The sequence below is a fragment of the Temnothorax longispinosus genome, chromosome 4 (assembly GCF_030848805.1).
Source record: "Temnothorax longispinosus isolate EJ_2023e chromosome 4, Tlon_JGU_v1, whole genome shotgun sequence".
NCBI classification, from domain to species: domain Eukaryota; kingdom Metazoa; phylum Arthropoda; class Insecta; order Hymenoptera; family Formicidae; genus Temnothorax; species Temnothorax longispinosus.
In genome coordinates, this window is record NC_092361.1 from 16,513,414 (window position 1) to 16,536,154 (window position 22,741).

At 40.9% G+C, this 22,741-nt stretch overlaps 2 protein-coding genes across 7 annotated transcripts in view; one reads left to right on the plus strand and one right to left on the minus strand.

Moving 5' to 3' along the window:
- Positions 1 to 22,741, minus strand: part of LOC139812140 (netrin-1) — a 198,669-nt gene that overhangs the window by 92,046 nt on the left and 83,882 nt on the right. The window contains exon 2 of the mRNA XM_071776762.1: positions 19,615 to 19,803. Within this exon, the coding sequence (XP_071632863.1) occupies positions 19,615 to 19,803 (189 nt within the window). The remainder of the gene's footprint in view (positions 1 to 19,614; positions 19,804 to 22,741) is intronic.
- LOC139812141 (uncharacterized) overlaps positions 1 to 22,741 on the plus strand; it is a 203,423-nt gene that overhangs the window by 89,877 nt on the left and 90,805 nt on the right. For all 6 annotated transcript variants that reach the window (XR_011731813.1, XM_071776764.1, XM_071776765.1 and 3 more), the window contains one exon: positions 12,883 to 12,946. Coding sequence is in view for 5 of the 6 variants with exons in the window: in XM_071776764.1 (XP_071632865.1) it covers positions 12,883 to 12,946 (64 nt within the window). In the remaining variant the exon portion in view is untranslated. The remainder of the gene's footprint in view (positions 1 to 12,882; positions 12,947 to 22,741) is intronic.

Consider the following 22,741-nt stretch of genomic DNA (forward strand, 5'->3'; position numbering starts at 1 on the left):
GGCGTTTCATGCCGCGAATTTATAGTGAATGAAAGATGAAGAACCGGGGTGCAGGCGCATATGCATCGCGTATTCGCGCGCGGGAACGTGTCGACATTAAATCAGCGTTGAATCTAAACATCGCAACATGCCGCCGCGATCTGCACGCGTCGTTTAAATCTCCTTGACGCATCCCACGTTACGGCGCCTGCCTGCAGAGACACGTCGGGCTAGCCGTAGTCTGGCACGAATACCTACACGTGGAAGAAAAGTATACGCGCAGCATCGTGCAAACAAATAGTAACGGAAATATTTATCGCTCGCTCCGTCCCGCTTGTGTCCTTTGGTATCCCCGAGAGAATCCAACCGACGCGCGACGGAAGAGTCTCTTCTCATCGATCATATTTAATTGAAACCCAACACCTCGTCTCCGAGTGCCCCTCTATAAATCTAGATTCACCGCCGACTGTTTTCACGAGGAGTCGTTTTTCGGTAAGATGCGATGCCGCGAGAAAAGAGAGAAAGAAAAGATAGCTCGAGAGAAGGCCGGAAATGGATTGCTGTCTGTGAATTTCTGAAATAATCCCGTTAATAGAAACAACACATTTCATTCATTGCGCCGTTAATCACCCGCGAAATAATGAATATTAAATAATGGAATTTGATCCATATAAATAAGACTGATAAAAATGAATATTTTCGAAAAAAATTGTTTCTCTAAGTATTATAGTATCTTGGATCATAGAAGAGGTAAAATGTCTGCTAAATCAGTCAATCGCGAGTAGTCAATTGGCAGGCAATAATTATTATCAGTGATAATAATCATAATATTTCCACTACGTTCGACAACACAATTTGGTCCCCTTCGTGTCATAAATCTTATTGCATTCTAAACGGCGGCGGTAGATAGACATTCATCGAGGTTGAACAAATTGAGCCTTTCGGAGCCTTGGTTACGCGCCAAATACGTCGACGTGATCGTTCATGCCGTTGCCAACCCGCCAATTACATCAAGAGCTGGTCGATTTCTTTCGTTGCATAAAGAAGGAGAAAGAAAGACAGAGAGAGAAAGCCGGATCGGTGCCAATTATTTGTAATCGGTCGATCTTCCCGCTATCGATCCGCGCTTTCTCGTGGATGCATTCTCGAATGATGGATACCGCACCAACCAAAGTACTTGGGCTTAGCCGACTGTGTCATTAACTCTCGAGACGGTGCTGCTCGTCTGCGATACTCGGGGATCGACCGGCTGAAGAGGTCTTCTCCGCGGTCCTTCGTCAGCGCGCTTCAAACATAGGTAAATGCGCGAGATTACGACGCCAGAAGCGGATCGCTCGTATCGAGTAGCGTAAATTTGCATCGAGAAAGTCAGCCGAGACGGCCAAGTCTACTCCTTCGCTATTCTAGTCCTTCTTAAGTGTCTAGCGTTCAAATTATAGATTTGTTTTCTCTTCTCGACGTCTAGAAATTGTCATCATTAAATATTGAAAAACGGAATTATGACGTTAAAAAAAAAACTTTAGAGACATGAAACATTTGATCTAAACGTTTAATCTCTTCTAGAATAATGTTTAAAACATTTAAATTATATACGGTATATATCCATCTTCCGAACTTTGTTTTCATGCAAAGTTTAATGTAGGTACTTTTTGATGCAGGAACGAAACATAAATACTTTATGTCTCTTTCAACAAGTTAGTTTTTCAATTAATTTTTTGTAAAGTAAAAAAACAGCTTTGTCAAACTGTGCAAAATTTTACATAGAAAAAAAAAGATTCAATCGCGCGGAACGAATAGTACACAAGAATCGCTAATCTATTCGACAACTCGATACTCGACCGAGTAATCGTCGACTTTCCGGACATCGTAGCGCTTTGCCACGCGACACCACAGACATCGCGGCGAGCTCGGCTATCAGGTTTCGCCCCATTACACCTCCCATGTATTTATTACGGGTTCTCCCTTCTGTCGTCCCGCAGCAGCAGGCCCCCATCCCGTGTACCTCCTCGACTCGTCCAGGTCCCTTTTCACTCGTCAACGTCTCGTGTTCCAGCCACTCTACGCACGGCCAATCAGAACTACGAGCGATGACGTCTCCATTCATGGGGACCGAGGCCCCGTTTCACGTCGCTTTTTCTCGAATTCCTTCCTTTTTTTTTCGTCTCGCCCACTTGTGCCCCGCGCTAATTGATCCTAAGTAGGTTTTTTGGAGGGAAACCGTAGCCTCCTTCTCTCACTCGTGGCTCTTTCGAGGGTCGTAACTAGTTCAGCCTAGTCGCGTTCGAGTTGGAGAGAAGACTGAGATTGCTGTAAAAGAATAAGAAGAAGAACGACGAACTATACGCGAGTTCATATACTGCTTATATCTGTTTCAAAGCGCGTAAAAACCTTATGAGCTTCAAGGCGAAACATTATAGATAAATTCAAAGCGCGTGATAACAAATTCAGTGACTGTGAGAGTTTTAGTCTCCGGTAACAGACGCATTTGTAGCGACTTTCAGTTAAGACTCGCACTAAATATCTGTGTTGCGAGCGACTTCGCGACGTAGTATTTACAACACTTAACAAAAGGCAGCACCCGATTCCACGAAGCAACCGGCTCTTAAAACCGAGACGCATTCGCACTGAAAGTATCGGACGTTTAAGCGCTCGTAAATTGAGAGTAGCGCAGTAAACCCATTAAGAGGTTAATGCAGCGGCGGGTGCGTTTGCATTTGCATCGCCTTAATTGTTTCTAAATTAAAACAACGTCTCGCGGCCGATTGATGTGTGTAGCGCGCTCGCTGGCTTTACAGCGCCGTTTGCATCACCGATGTTGCACTCGGTCGCACGAATTATCGCGCGACTCGCTCCCGTCGCGATAACTCAGCCGTGCTGGCTCGGCGACAAACGTCGGGAAAGAAAGTCTCTTTTTTTTCGTTTTCTTTCTTTCCGGAAATGATTTAAAACTCTCGCGTACGCGCGAAAAAGCGCATACGAAAAAAGAGAGACAGAAACTGCAGGACACACGGTTTTGTAGCCAACGGCGGCGGCGTCAAGAAACGAGCCCACGGTCTCGGACGTTCGCGTGGTGGCGAGCTATCAATTTAATCGTCCACTGATGAATGGACAGATCGGTTTTCTTAAAGTGCCCATCTTTTTTTCCTTCTCTCTCTGTCTCTCTTTCTTCCTCGCAGCCACCGTTTGTCCTCCTTTCCCCATACTTCTCGCGCCTTCGTCTCCTTTCTATATCTCGCGATGTATGCGTTCGTTTTCCCCGTTAACTCCTTCGTTATCCTCCGTTCTCTCCGCCGTGTTCTCTTCGTCACCGTATCACCTCCGCGTTCGCATTCCTTTTTCTTCGTCTCCTACTACATCACCGATTCGCTCCTCGCACCTTTCGCGCGTTCTCGCGTGCAGCTCTTTGTGTTTCTCTACATCTCTCTGCGCGTGTCTCTCCCTCGTTCTCCTTCCGTGCATTCGTATTCCTTTGTGTCCCTCTTCTCTTCCTCTCGAGAGTGAGGCGCGTATATCCTTCGGTCGTCGCAATGCTTTTCCCGGCAGTCATATATCCGTGCGCCGCGCCCTTAAATTATACGTGCAATTACGCGTACTTGGAACGCGGTAAGCACATCGGAGATGCAGACGGTAAGTGCATCAGCTGGCGAAGGCGCGAAAGCGGAGATCAAGATTGCCGGACACGACTGGTCGCCGGAGCGCGTTCGTCTTCTCTCTTCTTTTTTTCTTCTCCCCTCATCGTAGGTGCTAATGACGAAGCGAAGTGGCTGGTATCAGTAGCCGAAGTGCTCTCGACTCGGGCGCTGAATTGAGCCGCGCGCGGAGCATATCGCGTGGCAAGATTGGCTCGTGTCACGTAACGCGTTTCGAAACGCGTTGCGGCTGTCATGTTGATGCCACGCAACCGCGCCAGGCATCAGGTATAAAGTGCCTTCTTATAAGAGACGTGTATATCCACAAGAATGACGTTTTTATGTCGAAATTCTATCGCGTGAAACTTTGATCGTTGACGAATAAATTCTCGTTTAGCGATAATAACGTATGTCGAGTTAAAAATACTTAACTTTTTAGTTAAGATGTAGTCCAGATATAATCTGGATGTTTTATAAAATACTGAAAGCAGATACGGAAAAGCTAGTCAATGACTTACAGCGTAGCAAAAAATATATCGTAACGAATGGGGTCGTTGTAAAGAGGTGAATTCCACATTATTAATCTTATTGTCACCATTTGCATGACTGTGTCTGACGGCACGACTCCAACGATCATCGATGTCTGATTCAGGGAGATTAAATATGAATTCGTCGACCAGTTGCAAAGGTAATGAACGTTATAGAAACGATAAACACGAGCGACAAATAAAATCGGAATTACGATCGCGCGTTTGAACCGCAGAAATACATATACTGCGTCAAGTTCTGGTCGATTAATTTAATTAATCGCTCCGTCGCGACGAGCGGTCCCTATATAGCCGTGATTTCGAGCGAGATAGAGCGATCACCGCGCGAGCAGCGGACATCCATTCCGTTCTTGTTTCATATCAATTAATAATCTCTCGCACTTGTCGCGCGATATTTATGTAATGCGCTCGAATAAACACGTTCCCGCGGTCGCATTCTGAAATTTCTCGCGTGCGTGTGTTTTACGCGCGACGATAGGTGGTACAAGTGCTTGTCTTTCAAGGAGAAAATTCCGGTTTGCCGACTACGCCGATCACTGTTTTACCAATTGTGTCGACGTTTCCCTTTTAAGAGAGAAATCCCGACGACATTCGCGGGTTAACTTTAGAACGTGCGCCGACGCGACGCGATCCGTTGCGCAACCACATAATTCGCGCGAGATAAAAAGTAAAAAAAAAAGAAGGAAAGAGCGCGCTATTACCGTGGACTTTAAATCTCTTTATCCTCTCACGCGTAGGATTAATATCCCACCGTAACTCATCCTCTTAGCTGTAAGTCGAACAACAACGCGGGTAAACGTTATTGCACCATCGCGTGCATGGGAAGATTGCTACTTCATCGCAATCAAGGCGTCCAGAAACCTTCGAGGTGAAGATTTTTGACAAGAGTGACTAACATAGTTATGATTCGATTTTTGATATTGGAAAGTATCCTCATTTTGCTATTCATTAGATGATTAGATGATTAGATGCTTTTACCTCTTACTTAAGATATCTCACTTAACATATCTTAATCCATAAATTTAAACATATAATTTTACAAGTCAAAGTGTCTTGATGGATATATTTCTTACCTATCTCTATACTCTATAACGGAAGTTACCGAAGGAATGAAGCTTTCGAATCACGCTCTAACCTTACCGAGGCAAGTGCGAGAAACTGCTTACGAACTGAATCTAAGAGAATCAGCAAAACACAAATCGTGAAGATTCCATCAGACAAGAAAGAAAGAAAGAAAGAGAGAAAGAGAGAAAACGAGTACCTGCCGATACTCGTCTGTAGCTTGCGAGGCGCTCCTCGGACATAAAAGTATATCTCTTGCAACGGAGAGATGTGTGTGCGTTCTACGCTTATAAATTTCACCGCGTGCACCAACGTCGTCGCACGCACACGCATAAATCGCGCATAACCCTCGGGGTGCGTGCACCGCGCATAAACACGCGCTCGTACACATCCGTTTCGGAGCATAAGCGCACGAGCGTGCTTGTATCCGCGGAAGAGGGCCTAGAGAGAGAAAGAGAGAGAGAGAGAGAGAGAGCGAGAAGAAGGTGAAGGAGGAGAGAGCGAACGAAGACGAGGAAGGGAGAGAAGAGAGGAAGGAGGTTGACTGCGTGTTCAAACAAAGGTGAGTCTGCAACCTGCACCTCGGCTGCACATAATGCGCCTCTTAGCTCCTCGCGCTCCGTGCGCGCTTCGCTACCTTTCTCTCATTCCCTCCCTCCTCGTTCTCCGCGTAACCGCCTTCTATCGCCGCTCTCATGCTCTCTTCTCGACGCTGATTCTCTTCGTTTTGTCGATGTTATACACCGCGGAGGTTACATCTAAGCGGAATGTCTTGTTGCCAGGTGTATCAAGAGAGACCTCCCGTCTTTTCTCCCCGTTGCGCGTTGCTCTGTGTCTGTCTCTCCCTCGATTGCGCAACTCGCAGTTTGCTTTTGACGACGACATGCTTTTTGCGCGAAATTATCTCGCGTCTTTTTTTTCATTCGGGGCAGCGCGAGCGGTAATGCGAACGACACATCGTACGCATAGCGGTGCAAGTTGAAATGCATTTTCCATTAAGCTGACTAGGTCAAATGAAAAAGAATCAGGGATGAAAAGTACTCTTAAATAATTATTACAACTGTCAAGAGTGTGTTAAAGAAACCAATGTAATTACCTATATTTTACTCTTAAAATACCATTAGATGTAAGGATATAAACTATAATGTTCGTGTAACTTAATCTACTACTTAATTTCATATATATTTCCAGCGAAAATAGACTTGTAGTTGATTGCCAGTGATTTATTAATTTATTAAAAAGAGAACATATTTTATAAATTTATTTCGTAAAACACAAGTAAAGGTGTACAAGAAATTAATTTCTTTCGAAAATATCGCGAGAATAAATTATGTATAATAATGTTTATTTCTAGTGTCAGAGTTGAGTAGATTGCCGCGAAAAATCTAAAATCTCAAGTAGTTGATACTTGTTTAGAGAAATATTCGCAATTACTGTTTATTCCCGAAGTACATGTTTTTTCATCAAATATTTTTACGTGATATGTCTGAAAGTCGTAGATACGAAGTTGAAAGCTCGTCACCAGACGCGGGACCATGGAGGCCCTCCGCGTCGCGGTTACACGCTAATCGAACAGTAAATTCGAGGTTTATTCGTTTGCGCATTGGCGAGTACATTCGCATGCAAATGCGCACGGTAATAAATGAAAGGGTTGCAGGCGGGCGCGACGCTTCGGTTATATGTCGTAAAGCTCGTCGGTGATATTCGCGATAATTGCTAAGATTCTAACGGCGAGTAATAAAACGGAAGAGATGGAGAGAACGGGAGAGAGACAGAGAAAGTGAGAGAGGGGGATGGACGTATTGTTCTTTAATGGAATTACACACGTTGTGACGATGCATGAAATTTATACGTGTAACTGATCAATTTATTAGTGCTTGTTCTGCTAAATTTAGCAGCAACTAAAATTATATATTCTAACTGCGTTAATCAGAAGAGATATTCATCAGAAAGAATATTTTTGGCGTTTAAAATAGGGAAAGTAAACATAGTAATTTTGTGAAAATTCTCGCAAATAAAGTCTAAAAAATAATACAACCGCATTAGCATGCTGAGGATGTTGTTATATTTATTACAATTAAAATTTTTTATTGTAATTAAAAATTGTGTTTATATTTTCAATATAATTAAAAATAAAATAAAAAATTTCCTATTTTTTCTTTTTCCAAAAAGTAAAGTTAAAAATATGTCTGTCATCTCGCTCTCTTCTAATAACATATAAGGTACATATATGAAGAGAATATTATATATAAAAGCTTAAAATAATTAATAAATCTTTCAATCGGATGAACAATTTGACGAATGGCGTGTCAGTGTCACGTGATATGAAATGAAAATGAAATAACGATATCGCGCGACATGCGATTTACAATTTACGATATCGACGACACGAACGTCCTTTCTTCGTTTCTCATTGTTCACTTCTTTTCCCGCAAAATCAGTTAGTCTCCTGTCTCATTTACGCTCTGGCCACTTTTTCGCCACTGCCTCATTTTTCACGGATGTTTATCGAGTATCCTTTGGGAACGGTTTACTCGGACGTAGTCGAAGTTTCAGCACAGTAAGCTCTCTAAACGCTGATCTTTTCTGAAAATCTAAGACGAGCGACTCCCGCGAGGAAAGTTTACTCTAAGCATCTTATCCGAGTTCTAATTGGACGCGCGTTTCTCGTAAGCCTTAAGCGATTATGTCAGGTTATGCGCCTTTAGTACGAGACCTCCGAGATTGCTGACTCCATTTTCGAGCACGTTAATTGCTCTAATCTGATTAATCAAATCTGATAACGGCAAATCTTTTTGCTGGCAAAATTGTGTCTTCCCACGATCTCTAGTGAGATGCTCGTGTTCGTGTTTATTAAACTTTGTTGGTCAAAGAGTCAAGACAGCATAAATGAGAATAAAATCCAGTAATATCGAAATCGATTATTATTGATAACGATCTAATTGCATTATTCTTTAAAAGTTATTTATTTGTTGCGAGTAGCTTATAGTTACAATCCATATTATTTAACTTATTGTCTTATTATTATTTTTATCACAGTCCTATAGTGTAACTACAAAAGAGTTAATACGAAAAAAATGTCAATTTTAATATTTTATTATTCCTTTTAAATTAATATGCTTAAAATTAATCGGCTTCCAGTGAGCTTTTCTCTGTGCTTATAAAACAAAGAAAACCAGTACCTAAAAAAAAACCCTGCAATTTAAGAGATAATAAATTTCCGCGGAAAAGCCCGTAATTGCCGAATTGTCTTTCTCGATGACGAAGGTAGCAGCCGCGTTGACGCTGTATTCGCCCCGGCTGTTAAGTATACGCGCAGCGGGACTTAATTTCAATAGGATTTTATACCGGGGCTTCGTTAAAATCCTGGTAGATCCGGTGTTATAACGAGACATTGGCGCGACGCGCGGTGTGCGGGTCTTAAGTATGGCGCGAATGCACCGAAGGCGACGGAAAAGAAAGATTACGAGCACTACAAAGACCTTGTTACACAACGTCGCGTCGCCCCGTGCGAAAGAATTAAAAGATAGGCATGTGTGTGTGTGTGTGTGTGTGTGTGTGTGTGTGTGTGTGTGTGCGTGAGCGTGTGTCGAGTGCCCACGCGGTAACTAGATACGTCTTTCATCTTCCTCATCATCGCTTTTATTTGCTTTATCTTTGCAAATCGGTTTAGTCTTTAATATTAAGAAGATAATGTTCTTTTCTGCTAAATTGAAAGATTATTCAATAAGACTTAATTTAAGGGAAAATAATATGTATATAATAGAGAAAGGTGATATAAAAGATCTTTCTTTGTCAGGTTTTTGGAGCCGGATGAAATTGAAAATAATGGCGCGATATTATAACATTTTATCGTGATAGACAAAATTTTAACTTGACGAGGCCGTTGAATTTTATTTGACGAAGTAAAACTTTTTTCTTTACTCGTGAAAATGAAATTGTGTGAAGCGGCTGAGAAGTCTTACGTTCACATGGTAGGTAACTAAGCGCTGCTAGCCATCAACCGCATTATAATTTGCTAACAAACTTACGACTTAGTCCGAAACTAGATTATAACTAAATTGCATCGCTCCACATTCTTCCGCTACAGCAACTGCTGTTGCGTGTTTAACTTCGAGAAACTAGTTAGCTCGTCCCATGTGCGGATAAGAGACTGACATGAGCTCTTTAATCTAAAAATAATTTACCAAAGATGATTGTATCAAAAGATGGGAAAAGAAAAATGTCTTTTAATTATCAGTATGATACCTTAATTGCTTAACCCTCCGTAGTCACACCGGGTCAATTTGACCCGAGCCTCAACTTTGCTCGTAAATATCTTGCGCGTAACTTGAAAATTGGCGGGCATGATTGGCGCCCTCTAGCTGTAGTAAAAAAAAAAAAAAATTTTTTTAAACAAATTTTTCGCGAATTTTTTTTATATGTTAAAAATTCCTGAGGCCCTTCTTTTTTATAGCAATCAATTTAGCAATATCGCAAGTGCATTCGAGAATTTTTTCAACACGATCGGTGGATAAATGGTCAAATGGCGAACGGTCAAAGTTCGTCTCGGATCAAAATGACCCAGAGTGACTTCCTCGTTTGAAAAAATAGGTGTGACTACGGAGGGTTAATTTAACCAACAATTCAGCGATCAAAAGAAGAAAACAAAATGAGATAAAATAATATGTATAATCTTTTGACATACCTTTTTTTTTACAATATCGGTAATTCCTCTCAAAAGTGAACACGTTTTCTCGAACGTATAGGAGATATAATTGAACAGAGAAACAGTGGAGAAGGTTGAAAAGATAAAAGTTGCGAAGCACGTTTCTGTGAGTTCACCAGCAAATCCGCCGACTTCCGCCTTCTCGCGAAGACTGGCTTACAAGTCCACTCGTGATTAGACAAAGCAAACACCACAAAGACCGCAAGAGGGACGTATTCCGAGGGAGTATTCCGAGGCGACGAAAGAGTCGATGAGCGGTGCAAGGAAGACCGAGCAAGACACAAAGAAAAGGGCAGGAAGAAGGGAGAGACACTAATAGTGCTGATCCCACTGCAAGCTCCGGGAGGTTTAAGTCTCGGTTAAGTGGCGGGTAATGAATATGCTAACGTGTGCCGAGTACGCGAGGAAAGCTTTGCACTTCGGTATTGGGTTCAAGCACCTCTTACAGTTCGGACGAGCGCGGATACGCGCGTTCATTTCACAAGTTTTTAGGACGATCAAATGAGTAACGCGCACAATTTTTAAATTTAGTAAATAATAAAACCAAATAAAATCCTTAATAGTATCGAAAACTAATACATTTATATATAATTAAAATATTACACATTTAAATAAATAAAGAAATATATTATTATTAATTATCCAAAAATATAAATATATATTTCTTATTCTTAAATAATAATTTTCCAGATAGTTTTCTACGGAAGTAGTACTTTCAAACAGAAATTTATTTTCAGGTATAAATTTAACGTTAAGGATAAGTGGCAAGGTACGTCAGAGAATTTCATCTGCGATGCTGATGCATTTAAAGCCTCCCTATCGCTGTCAGTGCACATTAAAGGAAGTACTTGTGAAACGATATGAAGGCATCTCGAGAAATTCAATTCCATGACACTCGATTAATGCGATATAATGAACTGGCGAAGCGCGAACGCGACACTTCCCTTCTGCGTTCCACGACGCGATATCTCGAATGCGAAGTCGACGACGACGACGATGGCAACGACGACAAGGATGACAACGACGACGACGACGACGACGAGACGACGACGACTCGTCGATGCTGCTTTTGAGCCCGACAAGCGCAGCGCGAGACTGGTTTATCGCGGCGGAATAATATTGATTAAGTTTTGAGATGGATATCGCCGATAGCTCCGCACTTCATGGCCGGATTAACACGTACGCCGCGAGTATCTCATCGCTAGGATTGTAAATCGATCTCGTTACGCCGTAACCATGCTGGATAAATCGTCCGCGACTGGTAATTATTTCTCAATGGCGCGCTGCGCGGCTTTGAATTCATTAGATTGAGATAAAAATCGTAATCGAGCAGGTTACTTAACAAGTGCAGCGGAGAAAAAGGTGTCGATAAGGTAATAGAGCTAGGACAATTTGCGCTACAAGAAACTGCAGCGGATCCATACATTTGCGCAAATATTTTCTAGATTATGTTTGATAATTTTTTTGTTAATGCATATATTATCGAAAAATCTATGCTTGTATACAGGCATACTAACATCTGTCGACTATTATCGATTTTCATAGCTTCATTTAATATTGCTGATATGGATTTTTACTGCTCAGCTGATTTTGCTGTATGATTCTTGTGCGGACTACATTATAGCAATTAGTTAATATTGACGAGTTTTTAACATCGAGTTTTACTGAATAATTTTATTCTCTTAATTGGGAACTTAACTAAAATCGTTTAATTACAGCTGCAATTATATAAAGAATTAATAAATCTATAATGTTAAATTTAAATGTAAAAAACAAATTCTTGTTTTGTATGATCGGAATATGGAAATTAATTTATTACTTTTTAAAATTTTTTGTTTTCCAAGCAGAGAAATGAAATTACGTGATAAATAATTTCGATAAATAGGAATAAATTATCATAATTCTTTTTATGGTAATTTAATCATACTCCCTCGAGCTAATAAAATTGATTATTGATTTATGGAAACCACACAATTTTATTTTACTCATTTTGAAAAAAGTGAATAATGAAGTAAAAATAACAGCGTATTAATAATGAATTGGTTTTTCCATAGAAACTTTTTCCATTCAAAGATAAATTTTATTCTTGGAACAAATATCAGATTTTAATGTGCAGTAAAATAGTAGATTATAAAACAATGTAAAAATTTTATTGAAATGTGAGAAACAGAATATGTGTGTACGCGGAAAAAGAAATATATTTTGTAAGGCACCGAGTAAGGAACGATAACAAGTCGGTTGGCACACGGCCTTGGCCTTTGGCGTACGTTTATGCAGCGTATGGTGCCACTCTGTTTACATAAAGTCGTAGGGCTACCATTCGGACACTGATGCTCGAGCGAAGAGACAGCGTCGCAAGTCCGCTCTATACAAAGTGACAAAAGAAAACGCGATTATACCTACAAATAATTAACGTTTGTCAATCTGCGCGTTTAACTAAGGGCCAAAGCACATAACATGGCTTAGCGATATACGACGATCGTAGTCCTCGACCTGACAAATCAGGATACGCCAAAGCTTGTGCGTTACTTACGTCCACGACTACGACTGTCATATGTGCTTTGGCCCTAACTGCCATAACGATTCATGAATGGTTTAAGGCTATTTATATTGGAGGAACTATCTCGCGTATTTCATTCGTTGAATGTAAGAACGAAATTAATAAGATTATTATCTAAATTGTGATATTTAGAGATAAAACAATTTTTTTTTTTAATATTTGGGCGATTATTCGTACATAATATATATCATATATATCGTTAATTAACGGAACAAGGGTATGAAACGGATTGACTTCTTTATTTTTCGCTATAATTTTATAATGCACATGTACGATTAATATCAGGAGTGTCGTGCAAAGTGCCATCCGATTATCATATTTAAAATTTAAATAACATCGACAATACGTGCGCGATCATAATTAACTCTGTATTTACTCGCGAATGTTGTGTTGCAGGAGTGTGAGAAACCTGAGAGGAAGAGAAGCTCTAGGTGGCATCGGACGGCGGAGCAACACTGGGGTGAGTAATTTATTACACATTTATCATTTGTTCACTTGTGAAATTAATCATTCATAATTATTTCGTATACACGATAATTTTTGAAATATGAATTGTTTTGTACGCTATGTCAATTTGAATATGTTTCTATCTTGCAAATCATCGTGCAGTTCGCACAAACTCCACTGTTGTGTATCAATGAGTGACATATTAGCACTTTATTTTAGCACTTTATTAGCACTTTCGTGTTCAGAATTCATAATCTTCGTATTCAAATTTCCCGACAATAAGCGAATGCGCCCATGCGAAGTAAACGCACGAATTACTTTCGACGGTCCAAGTTTACCCCTCGATCGCAAACAATCTGGGTACGCCGACCGAACCGAGACTCAGTTACGTTAGGAATTCGTAGTAGCGCCGCGCGTTAATTTAATACTGCGTGAAATTTCGCTTTGCGCGCCGCACAGATCGAAGTCTTGACAGAGTGGAAGAACCAGAAGGGTTGCACCATGGGAGGGTGGGAGCTTGGTGAGCGTCTCGGTGACCGATTCTGTTTGAGAAGCAACCCTTGCCCGAGGGTGCCACCGGGGTTAGAATAAACATGGGGTAAGCCTTTGGGTGCCGGGGATGGATACAGTTGAAACGCGTACACCGTTCCGGCATGGTCACGCGTATTGTACAAACAGGGGGAGTTTCTAATATATACCGACCACCGCGCGTATGCAACGACATTGGCCGGCCATGTGTGTACGGCTATAAAAATTATTGCCGTGAGATATATTATGCAGGGACGGTTTCTCATTGAGCACAAGATAAATTGGTATAGTTATTCAGCTTGATTGGAACGAAAAATTGTTATCGTTTCTGTCATGTCATAGTTTTGAATAGCAGATATTTTATTACAGATGTTTTGTAACTGCATAAATAATTAGCTTCTAAAAATGTTCATGTGAAGAGTGTCGTATATACACGATGCGCAAGATTGACGAAATGAAATCGTAGTAATGAGAATTAATATAGAACAAAAGGTCATGGTTGCTCGATCGGATATCGCCATTCCCAAGAGCGCTTATTTTTGCGAGACCTAAGAGAGACAGCTATTTTGCGTCATGCAAATGCTCTGCACCGAAGGTCGCGTATATAGAAGTGACGTTTCACGATATATATAAAGATACCCTCCGCGAGAAATAATTATCCGTGACTATTCCCGGCGTGCGCTAGCTAGCACGACTAGATGAACGTTTGGTCGCCGTGATAGTACGATCGTTAGTGAGCCGTGAAATTACGACGCATCGGACGTTTTTACTATCGATGCAATACGTTGTGCTCCCTCGCCATACGTATATCCCGCGAGAGATTTTCATTTTATTATATAAATTTCCTCCCAATGGGGAAGTTGACAGTGGCGTGGTTATTAAGGGCAGTAACAAAATTAATGTGTATATAATAATTCTAGAATTAATATCTATAATAATCCTGAGATTCGATTAGATTTGTGGCACCTATATGAAAACAATTTCCTCAATTTCTTTATCGCGCTGCATATTATCAATATTCTTTCTTATTAAGCAATAAAGTTAGCACGTAGAGCCGAGGACAAAGTATTTATTGACTCTTAAACATCAAAAGTCTATGTTACGTCATTGACAGTTGCTCATAAAACTTTTTACAACAACATGAGGCTAACTCTATGGTCCCCCGACGTTTCTCTTTATAGCATAGCGAGAAAACAAATTTCTACGACGATTCTCCACGGGATCGGAATAAGGGAAGGAATTATAGAGTAGATAAAACAGAGAAATAAAAACAAGAATAAAATAGGGCTGCATGTGATTGGAGTAGAACAGAAATTATTGGAGAATTGTGTTTGACTGCGGTATTTATTATTTAATTCGCATCGGGCTAATTTGTAAAAAGCTCGCATTAATGTTCGAACAATAATAATAGTAAACAAAAAAAAATTAACATGGGTACATAAAACATTATTACCGAGTTAATACTTTTTGAGCCGTAATGATATAAAAATATCGAAAAATATATAACTCTCGAGAATTTTTTTTTAGGAATACATACGCTTCTCACGCATTTAACAGATTGATTTACATCAATTCGTATAAGATAAATAAATCAACGCGGAAAATACAACAATTAAATAAACTAGCAAAATAAAACTAATAGAAACTAAAGCCAAAAGTTAAAATCTGTAGATAAAAAATTGTAAGTAGATTAAAATAGATCAGAGACTTATAAAGCCGTATTATCCGCAACGCTAACACAAGGAGTATGCAGAATTTCTCAACAAGCGATAGATCTCTCGTAGATTCACCGCGTCACGTGTAAAGCAGCTTTTAACAAAATGCTGACTTTATCCCCGGGGACCAGTCAAAGCGAAGCAGCTTACAGTCGAGGCAAGTGGTAGTTACTGCAGACAAGAAAAGCGGAAAAGGAGTGAAAACGAGATACGGGCTCAGCTCTCATTCGTCACTGTGGAAATCTCGAAACGAGCGGCGCTGTTCTGACCTGACGGTACGTCACGGTCGACACCGGGAGCCGTATTTTCCCGCGGAAATGTCGAGCACGAGATTGAGGGGGTGGTTTGCCGAGAGTAAGCGCGACGTGGGGATGCGAGGGGTTGGCATGGCAGGACCAATCCGGAGTTCACTAACCGTGGAAATGTTACTGCATGTCACGGGGGAGAGGCACCGAGCGCGTTGCGTTCGTCGTGCAACGACGGGACGTTGCAAGACGTGGCGTGGATGAGAAATTGCAGAAATCTGCATTTTCGCCGTTCTGCGCGTTCGGGCTTGTAATAACAGAGAATAGCGGATCGAGAGAGAGGAGCGGACGAACGAGTATCTTATAAGGCATATCTTGTAAAGTGAGCAACGTCATCGTCGTTATCGCGGTCGTCGTTATCGTTGACGCTTTCGGTGCGGCGCGCTCAACGAACATTATTGCTGTCTACTTCCACGTGAATAGGATTTCGAACTGGATATAGAATTCATAAACTGAATCTGTGGCAGTAGTTTCTCGAATTTATTCAATCGTATTAATATAGTACTGACAGGCTCACATTCGTTATACAAATAATGTGTACTTTGGAATATATTACCTCGCTCGTGCATGTTCTCTTCTTGCAAGCCGAGCGATCTTAATTAGTATGCGTTAACTAGACTTAATTGCTTAATGTCGCGAGAATAGTTTTCACCGAGAATGTGATAATGTTGAGCCATTGCTATCTAAATAAGTCGGTAGGTGGGTATGACATGTAAATGCGACCACTCGCGCTATACTTAACACGATGTTAAATTGAAATTAATCCAGTAGGCGTGGCTAATTATTCAATCAGAGTCGCTTTTCCCTCAGAAAGATCTTATCTTCATCGCGTCATATTAATCATCGTGTAATAACGTCGTAATTTCGCTCTATCCCGATCTTGAAAACTAGAAATTAGATATAGCCAGTTTTCTGAAAAGGCCACTGATACGTCAGGGATCTTAAATTATATACCAGTTCAAGATAAAACCTCGAAATTATAAGATCACAGCTTCATTACCATGAAATTCGAATTATAGTATATTTCCTTTTTAATTTTTTTTCTTCTGAAAAAAAGGATCTTAGATCTTTACGCTACCACAGACACCAGAATTTTATTTTCTATGATAATCAAAATTCATTTTGTAGGTACATACATGCTATTATGATTTTGTGTGAGACGTGATTATGTTTCTGAACTATATAGTTCTCTGAAATAGAGTCTCCTACAACTTCATTATACACTTATCCATCGCTATACCCAGCGGAGCGAAATCGGACCATCCTGTCACCCGACTAATTTCTAAATTTATCATCGTTACGGAGAGAGGGGAGGAGGGCAATTTCAAGTTTGAGCGCGGTTAAAGCTCAAACTTAAATTATGTATCAAAATGAAATTATATTCTCCCGTCTTCCCACGCGATCCCAACACCGATGGGGGACCCCTCGTCCCGGGGATTAATTTATGAAACTTATGCCGTCCTAAGACGAGCTTAAATCTTCTTTTCACGGTGTGCGCTCACGGTGAGTGTCGTGTCTCGTTGTTATCTTAACGGCTGCCATGGCTGCTAACGAGAATACAGACCGTTCGTTATCTCGGTGGCGAGAGCACGCGCAGACTCTCGGTACGACACTTGTGCTTTATATATTGAAACCAGAAACACTGTGCGAGAGCAGTATACGAGGTGAGCGGTATACACGCAATATCGTCGTTCCTATGAATCGCTAACTCAGAAAGTAGTTAATACTTTAGTAACTAAGCCCGTTAATCATTATGCACGCTTATAAATTCAGACGTTTATATTATAGTGTTGTGCTATATGAATCTATCAAATAAATTTTTGCATTATTTTATTTGCATTGCATTGCATTGATTTTATTTCTCGATAGACTGAATGTTTCATATAATAACATTCCGAAAAACATTTTATTCTTAAGCAATAAAATGTGACATAAAGTCGATTGTCACAATATAACACTATTATACGTATGATTTTTTTTTAAATAATCTTTCTGTTTACGTTACTCGGAGAAGTTACAGAATATTTCATAGCACTTGTTGACAAGTGCTATATTACATTTAACGCCTTTGAATGGCATGCCCCTCGAGTAAAATTTTTATTGCACGTTTACGTCTCTTTTACAACTGGTCTTCATGAATGCCAGATAGGTAAAAATGTTTCAGACCGTAAAGAGTTAATTAATCTCGCAACTCAACGCGACATACAGTCCTCGTTTGAGAACACGCGCGTATTATCCAGTGACATACATAGTTAATCGCGCGAAACTCGTCCGCCAAGTGTGTGAGTACCTCGCGAAAATTCTCGCGGTCGTAAAGAGACGCGTTGCGTAAATACCCATGCACTCGAACGGTACGATGGGTGGTCCATTAGAGACAGAGTCTGTAATGCCTGCCATTGCGCGAAGGTTGCGTCAAGAGAAGACGTTGAAAAATCGTGACAAACGCATTATATAACACCGAATTTAATGGAGAGGAACAGGAATACCTTGCAAAGCTTTTAAACTCACTGTTAAATATTAAAGGATTTTAAACTAATACCTTGAGTTAAATACCATTTTGTTATTTTTAACCACCATGTGTGTCGAAATTTATTATTTTAAAAAATAATAATAGTTAGCTAATGTAAGCTAGTGTAAAAAAGCAGCTTATTATTTTAACACAAAACAGTATTATTTTAACTTGGATTGGTTTAGTTAACCTTTAACTGCACGGGCGAGCTCTGACTGGACCCCAAGCGCTATTTTTGTTACGTATTTTCTTAGTTATGTGAGATATCAGTTATGTGTTTTATTTATTATGTACTCTAAAACTTACATCTCTAAACCTTACATTACTTTTAGAGAAAACAAAACAAACTTGTGGGAATCCCTGCAGATCCCACCTGTGACTTATATGTTGCTAGAAATAACGCGTGTACTTAAAGGTTAAATTAACGACATATTAAGTAGGAGCAGTAGTAACCTATAGGAATGGTAAAAAAATTACTCAAATTGAGTATAATTCGACACTACGAATTTAAGTTTCGACTTTCGCGTCCGTATTTCGGACGAATTTCTTTATCGCGCCTACAGCCCAATATCGTTAGGTCACGCGCGGTGAATCGACGTCGGACAACGACTCCGTATAGTTACGAGCGACACGGGATGCGCTGTGCGGACGCTCGCTCACGTAGACCGCGCGCCGATGCATCGACGTGCGCTTTCTCACACCGGGAGATCGTTATCCCCGCGGCGGTCCATGAGGCTAGACAAACGTACATAAATTGAATGCACTGAGATTAGGGGGTTGCTCAGCTGGTAACCACTTTGTAACAGTACCACCGAGGGACTGAGACGAATGGTAATGGCATCCAGGTCTCTCCCGACAGCGTCGCGCGGCTGGGAAGATGCGCTGACCCGATCGGAGGAGCCGTCGTTGTCGTTTCTCAGTTTTCTCCCTTCACCGCTTCGATCAGTTCGCGTATTCACGGTAAGCGTCCCGATCTCAGATTCGCATACCGCGATAAGCATTGAAAGTGTGGCACTGTGTATAATCACCGGGGGAATTTTTGTGAGAAATTCTCGATTAAAAAATGCAGCAGTAAATAATACACACGCGTAGAAAATATTCTTGCGTATACGCGTGTATCTCTTCTCGTTTCCGTAAAATATCAAAATACTCTCGGATATTATTTAATAAGACTGAAACTCTTATTATTAAAATTTATTATTACAGAATTCTTATCCGTACTCTTCTTTTCGTGAGAAGCACTGAAGTATTCTCGATAAGTTATCTCTCTCTCTCTCTCTCTCTCTCTCTCTCTCTCTCTCTAGCGGGATCGTGATTTCGAATCGAATAGAGAGAAAGCTCTATGACCCGCGGGATCGTCTAATTATAGCCCGGGTCCGCATTATTAGCGCTCTAACGCGCGTACATTGAGAAGCGCGTGAAGAATTAGAAATCCTACACGCCATTATCGTCGCTTACTAATCCCCGCGCGCGAGAACGATGAGCAAGTTCGCCATGGCACTTCCGTAATTAAGCGTGCCACGGGTAATCGCGCGGGGTTATTCGACGCGAGCGTAATTGCCCCGCGTCGCTGAGGTGTCTTTGTTGGATTTACATGTAATTGCCGGGCCGCGGGGGCACTTACGTTTGCAGGCCTTGCGATGCGTGATCGGTCTCGCCGGGTCCCTGTAGTAACCTTCGCGGCAGTAATGACAGTGCCTTCCTGCCGTAAAATGCCGGCACTGCAGACAAACGCCTCCGCTGACACGGCCCGACAGCTTGTACAGCTCCATGTTGAATCTGCACTTTCTCGCGTGGAGGTTGCAGTTGCACACTGAAACAGGTAACACGGTAATTTCAGTCAGCGAGCGACAACCGAGGCGCGCCGTTATTTTACGACTACCATTGCCTTTAATTTCTCCCTATCTCGCTCGCACACGCGCGCGATTTCATTTCTTCCCGTCCCTTTTAGTCGTGCCGTTAGTGCCGATATTATTGTCATTAAAACGCCGTAACCGCGATTGAAGTTCAACGCGGCCGCAATTATTTTGCTGAAAGAGAAAAATGAGAGGTATCCTTCATTATCATTTAATCTACGTTGCGTGCGGAAATAATGGCGTTAATATACACATTTTCACCTTTTCCTCAAGGCGAAGATGCGAAGGAGGTCAGTATTTTACGTTACCCACACAAGATATTTTCATGCATACCGAGAAAATTTGGTTACAAAAATAATACAGTTTACAGTCTTAAATTTGCATTTATTCAAGGCTCTCCGCGTGAAAAATGTAGAGAATACATTAGAGATAATTTATTAATTCAAAACGCGTGTGGCTTATGTGGAATAATATATGAAATTCGCTTTTAGCAAAAATGACGCATATTTAATTTTCTTTTCTTTTATTCCAGAAGTATATAGCGTGAGACATTAATAAAAAAAACTTTAATGAGCTGAATTAAAAAGTCGACACTTCTAAAAATGTTCCTATAAAATTCTGAACACAAGAGAGGGAGATATCGCCTATTTATTCCTTAAAATGATTGATTTCAGTTAATCTTTATCGTGCAAATAGAAACTTAATTTCACGTATTTGTACATATAGGTTTGCTCATGCAATTATTAATGATTACATAGAGAAGCTATAATAAGTAAACATATGTTTATGCAAAATTGATTAATATGCGACGACTGCTCGGCTAAATCGCAGCGTTTCTTCATCGGGGAGAACGATATTCATCTCGCCAAGCATCGGAGTCGACATTGCTCAAATGCCATCTATTCTACTTTAATTACGCATTGCTGCAGAGTAATAAACGTTGGGTCCCGCCCAACCGACGTACAAGTGCGACGCGAATACATATTATCTCGCCGGTAACTGCGAGCAGATATTTCAGGCATTCCTCTGATTGAAGCATCGAGCGTGGCGCGCAGCCACCACTCGTTAACATTATGGAGCTTCGTCGTGGAACGCACAACGGAGTGTGCCGGGGCTCCTTCTATACTTATCGCGGTAATTAGTCTCGAGTTTATTCATCCGGTCGGAGGAAGGAAGGCGTCTCGAGGGGGTCGTCTTCGTTATCGGACGACAGTCCTCGACTTCTCTCGTCGTTCCCGATCCGCCTCGCGTAGCGTTGCCAACCCGATCCGACAAGGGAAGTTCGGTAGCCCGTAATTCGAAAAATTTGAAACTTGGCAGCTTCAACTTTTACATTGAATTTTCGTGACAATATCGTCGAATCGCGTTCACGAGAAGCTTCACAAGGAGCTCAACAACTCGGAAGTAAAATAAAATGTTTGCACAGGAACTATGCACACGCAAGTAACTCAATTCAAATCCATAATAATTTTTTCGTTGTGATTAAAAAATAATCGTGTATGTTTATTTATTAAAATCACCTTTTAGTTATATCAAAAAATATAAGTTCAGGAGAAACTACTCTATTTTTCATGCGTTTGAATACTTTTGGCGGCTTGTTGAATTTTTCTTGTGAATAGAACTCGGTGGATCTGTCATAACATTTCGATAGATAGAAAAAGGAATTGAATGTATCTTTTATGTATTATTTTAGTACGGAAAAATCGGGATACGATTGCAACTGGCCAATCCGTCAGTCCATCAATATATCAATGACAATTGATAGAATTGAATAAACGTCAAAGTTCACGCTATTGAATGAAGATGTATTGACTAAATGTGGCAAAAGTTAATGTCTTTATAAAGAAATGTTTATAAAGAATGCCAGAACTTTGTATTGTAAACAAAAATAATACGCTTAATTAAAAGTTTTGGAACAAGTTATAGACGTTCCTTATACAGATTAAGTGTTTCCAGCTCTTAAATGCACAACTTTTTTCCAACTTCTTTCTAAAATCAGTTTATAAAAAAATTGAATGAAGATATCTTATTAATAGAGTAATAAATTATAGTAATACATTTAAGAAAGGTACTGACGTGATTATAAAGATATTCCAAGAATTCTTAATCTTCAGCATCGGCTGGTGTTAAAAGGGTAAACTTTTCCGTATAACTTTTACCGCCTTGCGTTCCCCAATCAAGTTTTATACCTTCAGCTTTTTTCTAAGTTTTCACCAAGCAATTAGAATTCTCATTTTTCCCATTTGTCTCGTCCGCTTATGTGCTAAACTATCCTTTCAAAAGTCAGCCAATTTCGATAAATGTAATTGAAAAGAATTTATCAACGTTGGTATCATTGTCCTGATGATTTCACCCTCCCCGTCCCTCCTTATGCATCGATCGCTTGTCCATTGAATTCTCGAGAAGCCCAGGGGAGTGCTACTCCGGCTAGAATCGTGCCGTAACTTTCTCTACTCGAGCACGCCACCCGTGTTCTTTGCGACAGCTTGAAAACATAACAGAATAATGGAAAGCGCACAAGGGGGAACACGGTGTGGAACGGTGAACGTCAGAGGTGGAATTAATGGGGGAAGCTCGCGGTTTGATCCATCTCTCCGCGCACTCGTTCTCTCGGTGGACCCATCCTCTCGACCCAATAATCCCGTGTGTCGAACCGGGAGGAGCGTACCTTATTTTTTGCTCGCGACGATACTCGTTACCACGACTCGGTTTTCTCTTGCTGCCCCCCGGCGCGCGTTTCGTCTTCCTTTTTCTCTCTCGCGCGGATGCTGACGTATACGGCTTAGTTCTGTCATAATTTATACTCTCTTACAAATTAGCGCTACGCTTTAATCGATTGACCGGCGGTGGCGTGAAAAATAGGCTCTGCTTCAATTTAGGATGTTAGCAGGCGTA